We start from the raw sequence: 16,786 nt of genomic DNA, 5'->3' as shown, positions 1-16,786 counted from the left end.
CATTCCCACCACACCACTGTTGAGCATTATGGTAGTTCATTGCCAATGATCTGTGTGTAGCTTAGTAATAAAGTAAAATATATTGGTCCAGTAAGTGTTCTTGACCGTAATACAAATAACAGAGATAAATGTTTCCATCTGTTTTTTTGAGATGGAGTTTCACTCTTGTTGCCAAGGTTGGAATGCAATGGCATAATCTCGACTCACTGCAACTTCTGCCTCCCAGGTTCGAGCGATTCTCCTGCCTCAGCCTCCCAAGTAGCTGAGATTACAGACATGTGCCACCATGCCCAGCTAATTTTGTGTTTTTAATAGAGACGAGGATCTCCATGTTGGTCAGGCTGGTCTTGAACTTCTGACCTCAGGTGATCCGCCCGCCTCAGCCTCCCACAGTGCTGGGATTACAGGCGTGAGCCACCACTCCCGGCCATGTTTACATCTTAATCAGACTTCTGTGGCTACTTGGGTGCAGAAAACCTATTAAGCAAATGGACTGTATTTCATCATATCAAAGATGCCATTGAATTTAATAAGCCCTATTATTTTATGTCCTACTAAGAAAAAGTGATGCCAATTAAACTGTGGCACACCATCAGTCATGAATTCCAAATCTTTATGAAGTTCCTTTGATTATTTGTATAGCCTTTTAAATGAGATTGGAAGATCTTAGACTGGCATGAGTGTTTTGAGGCCATCTGGAATCCCAGTTTAACACATAGTTGTGCCCTTGCCTCAGTCTGGACAATTGAGTTATGACTTCTAGACTTGAAGTGCTTGGCCTTTGACCTAAAAGTAATCAAGTTCAGCTTATGTCAAATCAAATCCTGTCAAAGCCAGTTAACCGCATTAAATATTCTTTCTTGTTCCCTGTAGCTATTTTTGAATTAAGCAAAGCATTTAAAATTCATTGAGATCTAGTGTCTCCTAATTTGAATATGGAGAAGTAGGGAAAAATTACTTGGCATTCAAGGACAATAACATTTATTTTTCAGAGGGCATGATTTAGGCATACAGTTATACCTATAATTCTGGGTGCAATGAGAGTGCATGAGTAAATTTAGTAGTTTTCAAATCTCATTTGTTTTAGCTTTCTTTTTTGCCAAACTTTATAACATTTGCTATTAGTGTAGAAAAGAATGACAGAGTATTCTCTTCATTCTTCAGCCTCTTGCCCGATAAAGGAGTAAGTTGTGCAAAGAAAAGTAACTCCAAAGAAGCCCATAAGGTACAGCAAACAACGTAAATTTCACCGAGATGAGGTAGAAAGCCACCTTTCTTAAAGCCACTTTCTTAAAGATAACTATATCAGATTTTGGCTTGAAAATAGCAGTTGTGGCACTATCAGTGTACACCTTCCAAAGACTTTCCTTCATGTGGCTGTAGAATTTGCTCAAATCCTAGGCTAGATCACTGGTGTGGAATAGCTTAGTGAGAGGATGTGAATGAATTTGACCTCCTTTCCTTTTTCTCAGCATCATATTAACCCCCTGAGTATTAATTGGCTTCACTTGTCTTTGTAGGATGAGTGGCAGTGTACTGAATGCAAGAAATTTAACTCTCCAAGCAAGAGGTACTGTTTTCGTTGTTGGGCCTTGAGGAAGGATTGGTATTCAGATTGTTCAAAGTTAACCCATTCTCTCTCCACGTCTGATATCACTGCCATACCTGAAAAGGAAAATGAAGGAAATGATGTCCCTGATTGTCGAAGAACCATTTCGGCTCCTGTCGTTAGACCTAAAGATGTGTATATAAAGAAAGAAAACTCCAAACTTTTTGATCCCTGCAACTCAGTGGAATTCTTGGATTTGGCTCACAGTTCTGAAAGCCAAGAGACCATCTCAAGCATGGGAGAACAGTTAGATAACCTTTCTGAACAGAGAACAGATACAGAAAACATGGAGGATTGCCAGAATCTCTTGAAGCCATGTAGCTTATGTGAGAAAAGACCGCGAGACGGGAACATTATTCATGGAAGGACGGGCCATCTTGTCACTTGTTTTCACTGTGCCAGAAGACTAAAGAAGGCTGGGGCTTCATGCCCTATTTGCAAGAAAGAGATTCAGCTGGTTATTAAGGTTTTTATAGCATAATGGTAGTACGAACATAAAAATGCATTTATTCAGTTCACTTACCACATTATTTGAAAATCAGTCCTTTATTTAATTTTATTTCCAACCTGTCAGAGAATGTTCTTAGGCATCAAAATCCAAGGTAGCTGTAAGAAAAATACTGGAGCTAACAATGAAGAACAGAAGTAATCTGATTAGTCAAATTATGAAGTGCCATGGATTACTTTATGCAGCAGTCAGGTACATAGTTAGGTGAACCCAAAAGAAAAACTCTTGAAAACAAGAGGTTTCTTCCATGCACATTTACAATATTGAGGTATAATTAACATGATAAAGTGTTTCCTTCTAACGAGTTGTAGAAATCTGAGTAACCACCCAAAAAAAGCAATAGAATGTTTCTGTCACCCCAAAACACTCCCTTCTGCCCCTCTTCAGACAGTCCTTCAGCTATTTCATGGCTCTCACCCTAGTTTTTTTTTTTTTTTGCACTTTTTTTTTCCAGGGGTATAGGGGAGGTGTGGGGCGACAGGGTCTGTCTTGTTCTGTCTCCCAGGCTGAAGTGCAGTGCAGTGGTATGATCATGGCTCACTGCAGCCTTGGTCTCCTGGGCATAAGTGGTCTTCCCACTTCAGCCTCCTGAGTAGCTGAGACTATAGACTAGCATAACCACATTGGCTAATTTTTTGTGGAGATGAAGTCTCACTATGTTGCCCAGGCTGGTCTCGAACTCCTGGGCTCAAACAATCCTCCTGCCTCAGCCTTCCAAATTGCTGGGATTATAGTCATGAGGCACCTAGTCTGGCCCTTTTGCAAGACTTTAATCTGAAATCTAAATTTTTAAAATTTAAATACTTACAAAGGATATACTATCCAACATATTGCATATTATATATGTGCTTTAAAGATTTTTTTTTTTTTTTGAGAGACAGGGTCTCACTTTGTCATCCAAGCTGGAGTGCAGTGGTGCAAACACAGCCCACCTCCTGGGCTCAAGTGATCCTCCAGCCTCAGCTTCCCTCACAGGCATTCACTATCACTCCCAGCTAATTAAAATAATTTGTAGACGGTGTCTCATTATGTTGCCCAGGCTGGTCTCGAACTCCTGGGTTTAAGTGATTCCCCCACCTCAGCCTCCCAAAGTGTTGGGCTTACAGCCGTGAGCCACTATGCTTGGCTCAAAGATATTTTTATGAAAGCCCTGGGACTATAGATTTAGCTGATTAAATTTATAGAAAAAGTCTTGTCATATAAACTGGCAAAGCCTGTTCTTAATTTAATTAGCCAAATCAGACTTAACTTCCGTCAGAACATGTCTTGGTTTTAATTCAGATAAACACACAAACACACTTCTCTGGCACAGCCTTCAGAAGCATCAGGTTTTTTTTTGTTGTTTTTTTTTGTTTTTTTTTTGAGACAGGGTCTTGCTCTGTCGCCCAGGCTGGAGTGCACTGGCACAATCACAGTTCACTGCAGCCTCGACCTCCCAGATCCAAGCAATCCTCCCACCTAAGCCTCCCAAGTAGCTGGGTCTGTAGGCACGTGCCACCACCATGCCCAGCTGAATTTCGTATTTTTTGTACAGACAGCATTTTGCCATGTTGCCCAGGCTGGTCCCAAACTTCTAGCCTCAAGCAACCCTCCTGCCTCAGCCTCTCAAAGTGCTAGGATTGCAGTCCTGAGCTACTGCCCCCTACCCTCTTTGCGTCTTAGAAGTCATTTAGATTTTTTTTGATCCTTTTGTTTAGTGCCTCTGGAGCTGCTTACACCAAGGCAATACGCCTTGATATACTGGATGGTTGAGAGGCAGCCTCTTTTTTTTTTTTTTTTTTTTTTTGAGAGGATACGGAGTATGGCTGTTGTGAAAAGGGAGGTAAAGAGAAATGGTAGATCTGAAGAGGGCTCATCAGAGCACATATTTTAGGACAACACATATGGAAATTGGACATCTTTAAGTTGGTTTCCATAGAGCTATGCATGTATCCTTACCCCCATGGGAAAATGTTGGTGTGTTCTCAAGGGTATGCATGTGTCATTTTGAAGACCAAGGCCCTGGAATTGTCAAACTTAAGGATCATAAAAATCATGAGGGTTGCTTGTTAAAAATGCCCAAACGTGCAGAGACTGATCTTTGAGATCTGGACCAGGAATTTGCATTTGAACAAGTGTTCCTGGAATCTCTATGCAAGTTTTATACAGAACATACTTTTGGAATCCTTGCCCTAGACAGGGGTGTCCAATCTTTTGGCTTCCCTGGTCCACAATGGAAGAAGAATTGTCTTGGACCACACATAAAATACACTAACACTAACAATAGCTGATGAGCTAAAAAAAAAAAAAAAAAAAAAAAAAAATCGTGGACCGGGCGTAGTGGCTCACACCTGTAATCCCAACACTTTGGGAGGCCGAGGCGGGCAGATCACCTGAGGTCGGGAGTTTGAGACCAGCCTGACCAACATGGAGAAACCCCATCTTTACTAAAAATACAAAAAATTAGCTGGGCATGGTGGTGCATGCCTGTAGTCCCAGCTACTCGGGAGGCTGAGGCAGGAGAATCGCTTGAACCTGAGAGGGGGAGATTGCGGTGAGCTGAGATTGCGCCATTGCACCCCAGCCTGGGCAACAATAGCGAAACTGTCTCAGAAAAAAGAAAAAAAAATCGCAAAAAGAAAAATCTCATAATGTTGTTGGTTTTTTTTTTTTTTTTTGAGACAGAGTCTCACTCCGTTGCCCAGGCTGGAGTGCAATGGCATGATCTCTGCTCACTGCAATCTCTGCCTCCCGGGTTCAGGTGATTCTCCTGCCTCAGCCTCCCAAGTAGCTGGGACTACAGGCACATACCACCATGCCCGGCTAATTTTTGTATTTTTAGTAGAGATGGGGGTTTCACTATGTTGGCCAGGCTGGTCTCGAACTCCTGACCTCATGATCCACACACCTCGGCCTCCCAAAGTCCTGGGATTACAGGCGTGAGCTACCGCACCCAGCCAAGTTGTAATTTTTAATAAAACTTAAGTAAACATTTTACTTATGTTTATAGATATTTGATGCTAAATTTGACACATCATTGCCCATGAAAGAATCCTCTTAGGCTGCTCAGCTTCATTCCTCTTCCTGCTTGCCCACCGGGGTTTTTCACTGCTTCTGTTAGCACTAAGTACTTAGACGATCCTAAGATATGTGCTTGAGCCGAATTTCATCTTTACTTGTAGGAAACTTTAAACTATTTCTTTTCTTTTCTTCTTTTTTTTTTTTTTTTATTTGAGATGGAGTTTTGCTCTTGTCGCCCAGGCTGGAGTGCAGTGGAGTGATCTCGGCTCACTGCAACCTCTGCCTCCCGGGTTCAAATGATTCTCCTGCCTCAGCCTCCCAAGTAGCTGGGATTACAGGTGTGCACCACCATGTCTGGCTAATTTTGTATTTTTAGTAGAGATGGTTTCACCATGTTGGTCAGGCTGGTCTCGAACTCCTGACCTCAGGTCATCCACCCACCTCGGCCTCGCAAAGTGCTGAGATTACAGGCATGAGCCACAGCGCCCAGCTTAAACTATTTTCTTGGTCTGTTTTTGATTTTCTTTTTTCCTTGCCACTGCGGTACAGATTTTTTTTACTCACTGCCACTAAACTAAAGCAAGGCATAGTTTATATGTGAAGTGTTCAGAGTTTACTGCTATAAGGAAACTTCCAAATACTGACATTCACCTTTTAGCTGTAGTTATTGGGACCATGTGCTCTGGTTTTCTGGAGACTGCCAAATTGCTCCCATTTTTCTGCATCCCACCTGGTTTCTTTCTGCCTGTCCCCTTTCACTTTCAAACGTCTTCATTTGGATGTTAAATTATATGGTCACCTAGTTATAGGTAAGCCTTGTTCGAGTTGAAATCTTGATTGTTGAGGAAGGATCTGTGTCATTGGAGCTTGTTGTTTCTGCTGCAACGTGCTGTAGACTATGAATAATGAAATCACACCACATTACCATCAGATTTCTTGTTTTGTCATTTAAATTAATATTTATGATTGTTATCTTGGGCAAAAAGTTCAGAGCAGAGATGACAAATCATTAGAACAACGATGAATTTCAGTATTACGGCTAAAAAGTTCTTCTGTCTGAATATTAACTCACTCTCCTTGCAGTGTACTTCACAGTAATTGGTATGCTTTTTTATTTAATGCTTAAATCAAACTTTATAAAAATCTTAGACCAGATCTTTAATATGGTATGCCATTTCCCCAGTCTACCAATGGAATAGTATGGGTTTCTAATCCTAGGCTTGTACAATGGATTGGAGTTGAGCCATGCCAGCCTCCACACTGCCACTAACTTCTGTAATGTAAGATTGAGTCACTGCCAAGCATTTGAAATATGCAGTTGTGTTTTAATTATAATTTATGTATAGTTAGATGTATGTAATGCATTGTGTGATATTATTTGGTTTGTAAGAATTTATTTTTAAGGGTCAAGGTCATTTGTAACATTTTGTGTGTGTCAATTCAATGCAATGTTGGCTGCCTTTTGAAGTCTTTGATATATTGGTGAATATTCTTCTGATCTATAATACAAAGCTATGTAATGTTACCTCTTGACTCGCTTTTGAAAGGAAGACAATTGTTAACTAGATATTTGAGTTTTTTCCCCTCAGAATTATGTGAATTTCTGATATATGGCTTTAGATACTGTGAATCTGTTTTCCATTTAGTCAGTTATCTGCTTAAATTGTTCAGAACTATATCCTAACGAGCAATTAGTTCTGATGGTTCTCCCAGTCATGAGTGTGCATGTGTGCAAGCATGTTTTGATCCTGATGCTACCTTTGTTAAAAATGGCCATAGATTAGGAACTAGCTATGTTTTTAGAATCAAAGATGAACCGGTAAGCTGTCTCATGTACCAAACGTGAAATTTACAGTGTTTACAAATGTCTGGAATTTTGCACTGCCATAGGGAATGTTAAGGTTACTTGGCTGGAATTTATCAGACTTGTGAGTAAACAAGTTGAAGTTTAGCAGATGAGGGGGAATATTGAGGCCCCTAAGGCTAAACAAAATAATCAGTATCTGAGATAGTGGCTAATGTGGCTCCCCAGGCCTAATTTGGGAAGAGTTTTTCCTGATTGCTTTGAGAAGTACTTTCTTTTGACAGAAATTTTCATTTTGCTTGCCATTGCTATATTCTCCCTTTATAGGAGCCATTGGATTTCTTTCCTTTTGTGGGAAATGTCCCATTAGCATTTTCAGATCTTTTGATGTGCACTAATGCCATTATTGGTAATGCCGTTATTGGTGAATACAGCATAGTTAAATAAACTGTTACAGTAAATCTACACTTGGATTTACTGCACCTCTACCAATAGCCTTTTGAATGACTGAAAGTGTTAACAGAGAAAGAGGCATGTCTGCAGAAAGAGATAGCTAATATTTTTTGGTACTTTATCTGAAATCCAAGATGCTGCTTCCCCTGCAGGTTGTTTTCCTTCTTACGATCCTCATTGAATCCCCTCTGGGAGCACAGGACAGTTAGTAGAACTCTCCATTTCTTTTTTTTTTTTTTTTTTTTAGACGGAGTCTCACTCTGTCGCCCAGGCTGGAGTGCAGTGGCGCGATCTCGGCTCACTGCAACCTCCGCCTCCCGGGTTCACCCCATTCTCCTGCCTCAGCCTCCCTAGTAGCTGGGACTATAGGCGCCCGCCACCACGCCTGGCTAATTTTTGTATTTTTAGTGGAGACGGGGTTTCACCGTCTTAGCCAGGATGGTCTTGATCTCCTGACCTCATGATCTGCCCACCTCAGCCTCCCAAAGTACTGGGATTACAGGCGTGAGCCACCGCGCCCGGCCGGAACTCTCCATTTCTTAAGGTAAAGAGGGTCAAGGATACCTAAAAAGGGTCAAATAATGCTAGAAGAACAATTCCTCTTTCAGAGCAGTTGCTGTAATTTGGCAAATGCTTTATCGAAGATTGATATTAGGCTAGGGGCAGTGGCTTACGCCTGTAATCCCAGCACTTTGGGAGGCCGAGGTGGGTGGATTGCCTGAGCTCAGGAGTTCGAGACCAGTCTGACCAGTATGGTGAAACCTTGTCTCTACTAAAAATACAAAAATTAGCCGGTTGTGGTGGCGTGCACCTGTAGTCCCAGCTACTCGGCAGGTTGAGACAGGAGAATCGCTTGAACCTGGGAGGCGGAGGTTGCAGTGAGCCGAGACTGCACCACTGCGCTCCCACCTGGATGACAGAGACTCTGTCTCAAAAAAAAGGACATTTATCATTATAACATCTTATTAGAGCCCCTAATTTCTTATCTGAAGGCACTGTTTTTTTTTAAACAGTTAAGTACTGATGTCAACAAACAAATATTTCTGATCAGATAGTCCCCTGTCAACAGTAGCAAATGTGGTTTCATAAAGTGGGAAGAAAACAGCATTTTAAAATAACTTTTTGGGAGACTGATTTGAGTAATAATAAAACTCTGGTCTCCCTTAAAAAAAAAAAACCCTTCCACCTTTACTGTGTCATTTATATCCCCTTAGTTCCAAAGTTATCTTATTTCTGGGTATTGCTTTTATACCAAAGACCCTTATCAGCCCTTGTAACTACAGCATCTTTAGATAAGATTCCTCTTTCCAGTCAGTCCTGGGAAATGTTTCTGTTGCAGAGTTAGGCGGTAGATGGGAAGCTGTGATGGCAGAGCTACTATCTAATAAAGTAACAACTCGTAGTTGAGGCTTCCTTTCTGTGTGTGATGGGGGATAGGGAGTTAGCTCCCCTGTTGTCTCAGCACTAAGAAATTGAGGTCAGGCCAGGCGCGGTGGTTCACTCCTGTTATTCCAGCACTGGGGTGGCCAAAGTGGGCAGATTGCTTGCGCTCAGGAGCTCGAGACCAGCCTGGGCAACATGGTGAAACCCTGTCTCTACCAAAAATACAAAAAAAAAGCTGGGCATGGTGGGTGCATGCTTGTTGTCCCAGCTACTGAGGAGGCTGAGGTGGGAGGATCGCTTGAGCCTGGGAGGTGGAGGTTGCAGTGAGCTGAGATGGCACCACTGCAATCCAAGGTGGGTGACAGAGACCCTGTCTCAAAGAAATTGAGGTCAGGCTTCCTTCTTACAGAATTATTTTTTTCTCTGTAGTTTGCCTCATTTTTTCACTTTCTTTTCAATGAGAATCGAAGTGTTTCTTTTGGGTTTTTTTTTCCCCCCTTTTAAAATCAACAGGAAATGTTTCAAAGGATGGATGAAATGCTTCTTGGCTTCCTCAGCACTTGGCAAGGTAGACCTCATAGCAACCTTTGAATATGACTTTCTTTAGTCTCTAGCTATGCACTATTAAGTGCCTCTTGGGTAGAGGTAGAGTTAAGTATTGAGTGCCAGTCTTGACGTCCGTATGCCTCAGTTTTTCTCATATATAAAAAGCAGTATACATACCTACCCTTTTCTACCTCATCGTTTGTTGTAGGGATTAAATCCGGGAGAGCAATTCTGAAGCCTATAAATTTCCTTGAAGAGATCTAAGAACCTATTATGCTCTTGGTGTACCAAGCTCTGGGGTATATATTCAGAATACCTCACGTTCTGGAAGCTGAGCACTAGCTCCCCTTTATTGCCTGCCTGGCAGAGCCTGTTTGATTACTGCAAGCCCTTTTACCCATGCTTCTAGTTTAGGTATTCTTTCTTTGATATGAGGCTCTTGACCAGAAAAGAGTTCTTTCTCTAGGTGTTCTGAGATAAGTTTGTAAATTTGGATAGTACATTCTATCCTGATAAAACCACCTTGCTGTGGTCTTGATGTACAAAAAAAAATTTTTTTTTGAGACAGAGTCTTACTCTGTCGCCCAGGCTGGAATGCAGTGGCGCAATCTTGGTTCACTGCAACCCCCGCCTCCTGGGTTCAAGCGATCCTCCTGCCTCAACCTCTCAAGTAGCTGGGACTACAGGCGTGCACCACCACACCTGGCTAATTTTTGTATTTTTAGTAGAGACAGGGTTTCACCATGTTGGCCAGGCTGGTCTTGAACTCCTGACCTCAGGCGATCTGCCCGCCTTGGCCTCCCAAAGTACTGGGATTACAGGCGTGAGCAACTGCTCCTGGCCCAAAACGTCTCTTTCTACATACACTTGAGTAGGTGGCATAAAATGCACTGTCAATATATAGAAAACATGAAATTTTCCAAATATTTCCGATCAGAGAATCACAAGAGCAGCAAATGTGGTTTCATCAAGTGGGAAGAAAGCAGCAATTTAAAATAACTTTTTGGGAGACTGAATTGAGTAATAATAAAACTTCAGTCTTTCGCTAATAATAATAATAATAATAATAATAACAACTTATTGAATGTGGCCAGCTCACTAGATGAGGAAAGAGGAAGGCATTTTCTGCATTCTTGCCTAGTTTTCCTTATAAGCACCACTAAGTTAATAGCTCTGTCTTTTTGGTGTTTGCACTATGTAATGCTTTTAATACTTTTTAATTGTGCTTTTTTTGTGTATTAAATGTTTTTCCTTTTGCCATTGTGTGTTGTCATTATTTTTGAAATAGGTAATTTTGTGTGTATACAGTTAAATCTCATTGCTATTAGATCTTTTGGTCTGATAGACCAAAGATACAACAGAAAATTACTTCTGTTACTTCTTTGGGGAAGTTAATGGACTTAAAATCAGCAGCATTGGATATTTTCCCCCAGTTACTTTTTAGAGCAATTGCTATATTTTATTTTCAGGGTCCCAATCCTGAAGAAATCCATTAAACTTTACAGAGTATTTTCTAACATTGAGCTCGTTGTGGTTTTGAATTGGGGCTAGTACGAGAGGTACTGAGGGTTTGTCACACCATATGCATTAATCAGTTGGCATGCCTAGCATCTGCTAGGGTCTCTAATGGCGGTTCTTAAACTTTGGGGATTATAGTCCTCCTTGAAAAGCTAATGAACCTCATGAAACCTCTTCTTATAAGTAGCACAATATTAAACATCAATTTCAGGGCTTCATTGAAGCCACTGATCCATGACCCTCAGGTTCTGTTCTTTGGCAGGATGCCAAAGAAGAGTGAATGGCCCAACAAAGAGCCTGGTAGCACATATGCTTTTCAAAAGGTCATTCACTTACAGCTAAAGCCATTAAGGTGAGTGAAACATCCGGCTAGTTGTCCTGAGCTTGGGTAGGGGCAGGATTACCATATAGTTGGTGCAGATTGCTGTGAACTGTATAATTCTTGGGGCACTGTTCATAGGCTGCCATATAAATGATATCTTTTAGAGATGTGTAATATATATCTGAGGAGGCCTTGGGGATGGGGTAGGGTGATAATGGACATACCATCGTAACTTTTTTTTTTGATACAGGGTCTTGTTCTGTCACCCAGGCTGAAGTGCAGTGGCGAGAGGTTCACGGCAGCCTTGACCTCCTGGCTGAAGCGATCCAGCCATCTCAGCCCCCCGAGTAGCTGAGACCACAGGCATGTACACCACGTCTGGCTGAATTTTTTGTGTTTTTGAAGAGATGGCGTTTTGCCATGTTGCCCAGGCTGGTCTTGAACTCCTGGGCCCAAGTAATCACCCACCTCAGCCTCCCAAAGTGCTGGGTTTACAGGCAGGAGCCACCATACTGGGCCCCCAGGGTAACACTTTTTAAATGAAAACAAAACAAGGAACATTAGAAACAAAAATGGGGCCAGCTTCTTTGTCTACTTAAGCCTTTTCACATTTTGTATGTGACCTGTATAAGGTACTCTAATGCAATTTCAATGGCATAACGTGTTTCCTGGGGTTTTCCATCCTGCTCACCTTGAGTTCCTGGTGCTGTAGATGTATCATTTTTGTTGAATGTATTCTTGATACTAGAGGAAGAAGGCAAGCTGAAACTGGTAACTAAGCTTACAGAGTATTGCAGTTTTTTTTGGAAATAGGGTCTCGCTTTGTCCCCCAGGCTGGAGTGCAGTGATGCAATCACAACTCACCACGGCCTCAGCCTTTTAGGCTCAAGTGATCGTCCTCCTCAGCCTCCTGAGTAGTTGGGACCACAAGCTCATGCCACTACACCTGGCTAATTTAAAATATTTTTTTTGTGAGGAGGTGTGATCTTACTGTGTTGCTCATGTTTGTCTAGAACTCCTGGGCTCAAGCGATCCTCCTAGCTCAGCCTCCCAAAATGTTGCTTTTGCCTGGCACAATTGTTAGTAGGTAAATTTCACATCAGTGTTTGTTTTGAGGGTTTGGGGGTTTTTTGTTTGTTTTTGCTGGAGTTACACAAGTCCATCATATAAAGGTATGAAAAGAGTTATTGCTATTAGGAAAAATTCAAGTCATTACAGGTTTGGGCATACAGGGTTAACCTTGTGATGTACATCCCCAGCCCTGAATTTATTTGATTAATCCTCTTTAAAATAAAGGATTACATTCAATCAATTTGTTAAAAACTTCAGCCGAATTAAATTTAGAGGAGTTTAATAGAGCAATGAACGATTCACGAATTGGGCAGTCTCCAGAATCACAGCAGATTCAGAGAGACTCCAGGGATGCCTCATGGTCAGAACAAATTTATAGACAAAAAGAGGGAAGTGACGTAAAGAAATAGGCAGTGAAGTACAGAAACAGCTGGCTGGATTGGTTACAGGTGGGCGTTTGCCTTATTTGAACACAGTTTGAACACTCAGCAGTGTATGAGTGGTTGAAGTATGGCTGCTGGGATTGGCCAAGACTCAGCTATTGTTACAGGCACATACTCGTAAGTTAGGTTTTCAATCTTGTCTGCCTATTAAGCTAGGTTACAGTTCATCCACAGGGACTCAAATATGTAAGTCTGGAGTCCTTCTCAGGCCATATTTGGTTTGCTTTAACAAATAAATACTTATTAAATGTTAATATGAGCCAGAGACTGGTTGATACTGAGAATACAACAGTAAGGAAGCTGCTCTCAAGTTGCCTATGGCCAGACAATGGAGTTAGATACTTAAGACGGTTTCCACATGAGCCAAGGAAACAGTAGCTGAAAGAACTAAAGGAGAGAGAATGGCTTTTGGGGGGAACTCTTAAGTGTTTGTTGTGCCTGGAGCAAATGATGTGCTTGGAAAAGTGATGAGAGATGGTGCTGGAGTGGGAAGGGGCCTGGGTGTTGAAAGTGTGATATACTAACCTAGTAGGTTTGAATGTTATCCTGAAGGTAGTGGAGAGCTACAAAGGTCTTAAGCAGGAGAGTGACATCATCTCATTGGCATTTTTGAAAGATCCTTCTGGCTGCATTGGTGAGAGTAGACTGGAGTGCTGTTTAGAGCAGGGATAACAGTGAGGCCATGGCAGTAATCTGGGCTGCATTGATACTCCTAAAGTCATGGCAGTGGGCTGGGCAAGAATAGTAATAGATGCATTATTGTAATAGAACACTTAGTAGGTGCTGACTTGACATCTGTTATTCCATGAGGCATTTAAGGCTCAGAGATGTTAAATAGCCTGTCAAAGGCAATTCAGAATTGCAGATAGTCAGTGGTTAAACCCAGTATGTTTGAGACAAAAGCCCAAAAGAAGTGCAAGGATTTGAGAGAAATCAAGGTAGAAGAGACAGACTTCATGACAATGCGTGCACTTTAAACAATGTATGTTTAAAGTGACCATCGTTTTTAGAAAAAAAAAGATGAATAAATGTGGTTTGAGGGAAGCAGGGAGTCAAGGATGACTGGGTAACTGATGGATGGTGGTGCCATTCATTGAGATAAAGAATATAGGACCGGGTGTGGTGGCTCACACCTGTAATCCCAGCACTTTGGGAGGCTGAGGTGGGCAGATCACCTGAGGTCAGGAGTTTGAGACCAGTCTGGCCAACATGGTGAAACCCCGTCTCTACTAAAAATACAAAAATTAGCCGGGTGTGGTGGTGCGAGCCTGTAGTTCCAGCTACTTGGGAGACTGAGGCAGGAGCCTCGCTTGAACTTGGGGAGGCAGAGGTTGCAGTGAGCCGAGATCATACCACTGCACTCCAGCCTGGGTGACAGACCAAGGGAAAAAAAAAAAAAAAGACAATAGAAGAGTAGGTTTTTGATGATGGTGGTGAGATAGGAAAAAATGATGAGTTTAGTTTTGGTTGTGTTGAGTTTGTGCATATGAGAACATCCAAATGGAAGTGGAGCTTAGGAGACACCTGAGCTGTAAATATTAAGTACATATCATGTATTTCGTATTGTCTAGGCACTGGGGGATACCGTGATGAAGATGAACATGGTTCCTGTTCTCCTGTCTAGGGAAACTGGTTAAGCATGTAAATATTAGCATAGTGAATGTTTTGTTGTGAGACTACATGCTGCTATGAGAAATACAGAAGGGGGACCTAATGTAGCCAAGAGCTTCTGAACAACCTCCAGGAAGAGATGAGCTGAGATTAAAGGAAGGTTAGGAGTTAGGAGAGGAAGGGAAAAGTGCCGTAGTTAGGAGGAAACATGCCAAGGTCTTGAGGTGAGAAAACAGTGGCATCTGGGAAGAACTAGAAAGTTTAGTGTCACTGAAAGCATGGACAGAGAGAGATGAGTGAATTGAATTGCCTGGGCATCCTGGGAACGGGAAGACACCCTGATGGCAGGGAACCGGCGCCTGCGCTTTCGGGGTCAGGTCCAGGTCTGCCCCGCCAGGGCTGAAGCCAGCTCCGGGTGGGGCTGCAGTGAGGCGGAAGAGGTGGGATGCTGCTGCCTGGCGGTGCTGCAGCGGCAGACCTCCACGAGGAGGTCCTGGGCTACCGCGGGGTACACAGGCGGGTGGAAAAGGGGGAGCAGAGTCAGGGGGCAGTTGGGAAGCTCGGAGACAAAAGGAGGGAGGGAGCCAAAAAGCCTACAGCACTGGGTATTCCCAGGCGGTCTCCCATCCAAGTACTAACCAGGCCCGACCCTGCTTAGTTTCCGAGATCTGGCGTGTTCAGGGTGGTATGGCCGTAGACACTAATGGTGGTGCCTGGCTGCCTCTTCAAGAGCCCGGCCCAGCCACGCCCGCCCGACTCCAGGCGTCACTGCCACCCCAGGGTCGTGGGGCTCGGACTGGGGACCCCTGAGCCGCTCGCCTGCGGTCGGACTGCTCTCCCCTTCTACGCCCAAGCACCGCCGGTCTGCCCTGCTGCGCCTGCCACCGGCTTCCCAGAACCTCCAGCCATACAGCAGAGATGGTGGTTGGGATAAGAGTTTGAAGAGAGTGGAGCAGGTCTGGAACAGGTATTCTGGAGAACAGGGGAGAGAACAGAGTAGGAAAATTTCCACAAGGCAATTGCCTGAGACTGTCCAATTTGTAGACCAGGGTTTTTCAGCCTCAGGACTGTTGACATTTTGGATTGAAGAATTCTGCGATGGGGGCTGTCCTGTGTGTTCTAAGATGTTTAGCAGCATTCTTGGCCTCTGCTCCCTAGATGCCAGTAGCACTCCCCTAATTATGACAATAAAAAATGTCCACAGACATTGGTAAATATTACTTAAGTGGGAGAATGGCCTCTGGTTGAAGACCACTGAGGCCAGCCAATGCGTACTACAGGGGAAACATCACACAACCTGCAGATTGGTGTCACACATTTATGGCTCTGACCTGGCCTCTCAATTCTATCTGGTTCTTCTGTTTTCCTCATAGGCGAAGTAATGGTTCTAACCTAGAAGACAGAATGAGGTGAAGACAGGCTAACTTCTCTAAGCTCTCAATGACTCACGAGATAATAGATGTCAAGATAGAACCTACTAAGTGTTCAGTAAATGTTATCTATTGTCATTTCCAGGAGGGGGCTGATTGAAACTGAAGAATAGTACAGTAGGAGGAGGGGACCAGGAGCTGAAAAGACAGATCGCTATGTTGAGAGAGAGAGAGAGGAAGAAAGATCTAATAGGACTTCAAAGGCTGTGGTAGATGTATTACTGTCAAAACCCGCGCAGCTTTTCTCTACCAGGCCTTGGAAAAGATTGCACTTCCTGCACCACTGGCAGCGGGCTGGCCAATGGGATGCAAGTGGAAATGAACTGTGCTATTCTGAGCAGAGGCTTAGGGACCATTGTGTGGGTAAGTCAGTGCTCTTTTTCCTCCACATGAGGCTAGTGTGTCCCAAAATGGGGGCTGCTCCTTTGGCCTGTCTCCAAGACTGAAGAGAACAGGGAGCATAGCTGTACCTATCCTGCGATGGACAAAGGAACAAGCTTTTGTTAATTCAAGCGATTGAGATTTGGGGGTTTGTTACCACAGCGTAATTTGGCATAAGCTGACTGGCATACGGTGGAGCATCCCAGATGAGGGCAAGCCCCCAGGGCCTAACAGAGTGAGTGGCTGGAGTATGTGAAGGTGAAATTCTTTGACGTGAAGTGGTTAAGGTCCCACGAGGCCGTGGTGTTAGATGGGTCATTCATGTGATGTTGTTATCATCCAGGAAGCTGGTAGGAGGTAGGAACCCAAAGTCTGTAATGAACAAGGGAAAGTGTGAGCAAAGTCAGCAGATGACAGCAGTAAAGGAGGAGTAAAGGGGAGTATAGATCTAAATATATATATGTATATGTGTGTGTGTGTGTGTATGTGTGTGTATATATATGCAGAGATTTGGTATATATATGTGTATATATGTGTGTGTGTATATATATGTGTGTGTGTATATATATATATATGTATATATATATATATATATGCAGAGATTTGGAAGTGTGGAAGAATAGGGGTCTGAGTGCAGTACTGGGGAGGCCCCATACCCTATCCTGAAAGCACATGAGGTATGGGAAAGTGACCACCAAGATCCTTTG

General features: G+C 43.0%; 1 protein-coding gene and 1 pseudogene across 8 annotated transcripts in view; one reads left to right on the top strand and one right to left on the bottom strand.

Annotated features, from left to right (window-relative positions):
* Positions 1-10,561, top strand: part of MDM4 (MDM4 regulator of p53) — a 44,211-nt gene extending 33,650 nt beyond the window's left edge. For all 8 annotated transcript variants that reach the window (XM_055109302.2, XM_003822964.6, XM_008976575.4 and 5 more), the window contains one exon: positions 1,521-10,561. In XM_055109302.2, the coding sequence (XP_054965277.1) occupies positions 1,521-2,090 (570 nt within the window). In that variant the 3' untranslated portion in view covers positions 2,091-10,561. The remainder of the gene's footprint in view (positions 1-1,520) is intronic.
* A 4,297-nt stretch (positions 10,562-14,858) lies between these two features.
* On the bottom strand, positions 14,859-14,967 carry LOC112438219 (5S ribosomal RNA; annotated as a pseudogene).
* Between the last annotated feature and the right edge of the window lie 1,819 nt (positions 14,968-16,786).

This window comes from Pan paniscus, chromosome 1 (assembly GCF_029289425.2).
Source record: "Pan paniscus chromosome 1, NHGRI_mPanPan1-v2.0_pri, whole genome shotgun sequence".
NCBI classification, from domain to species: Eukaryota; Metazoa; Chordata; class Mammalia; order Primates; family Hominidae; genus Pan; species Pan paniscus.
The sequence above is the reverse complement of the archived record's forward strand: the minus strand, read 5'-3'. Positions and strand labels throughout refer to the sequence as shown.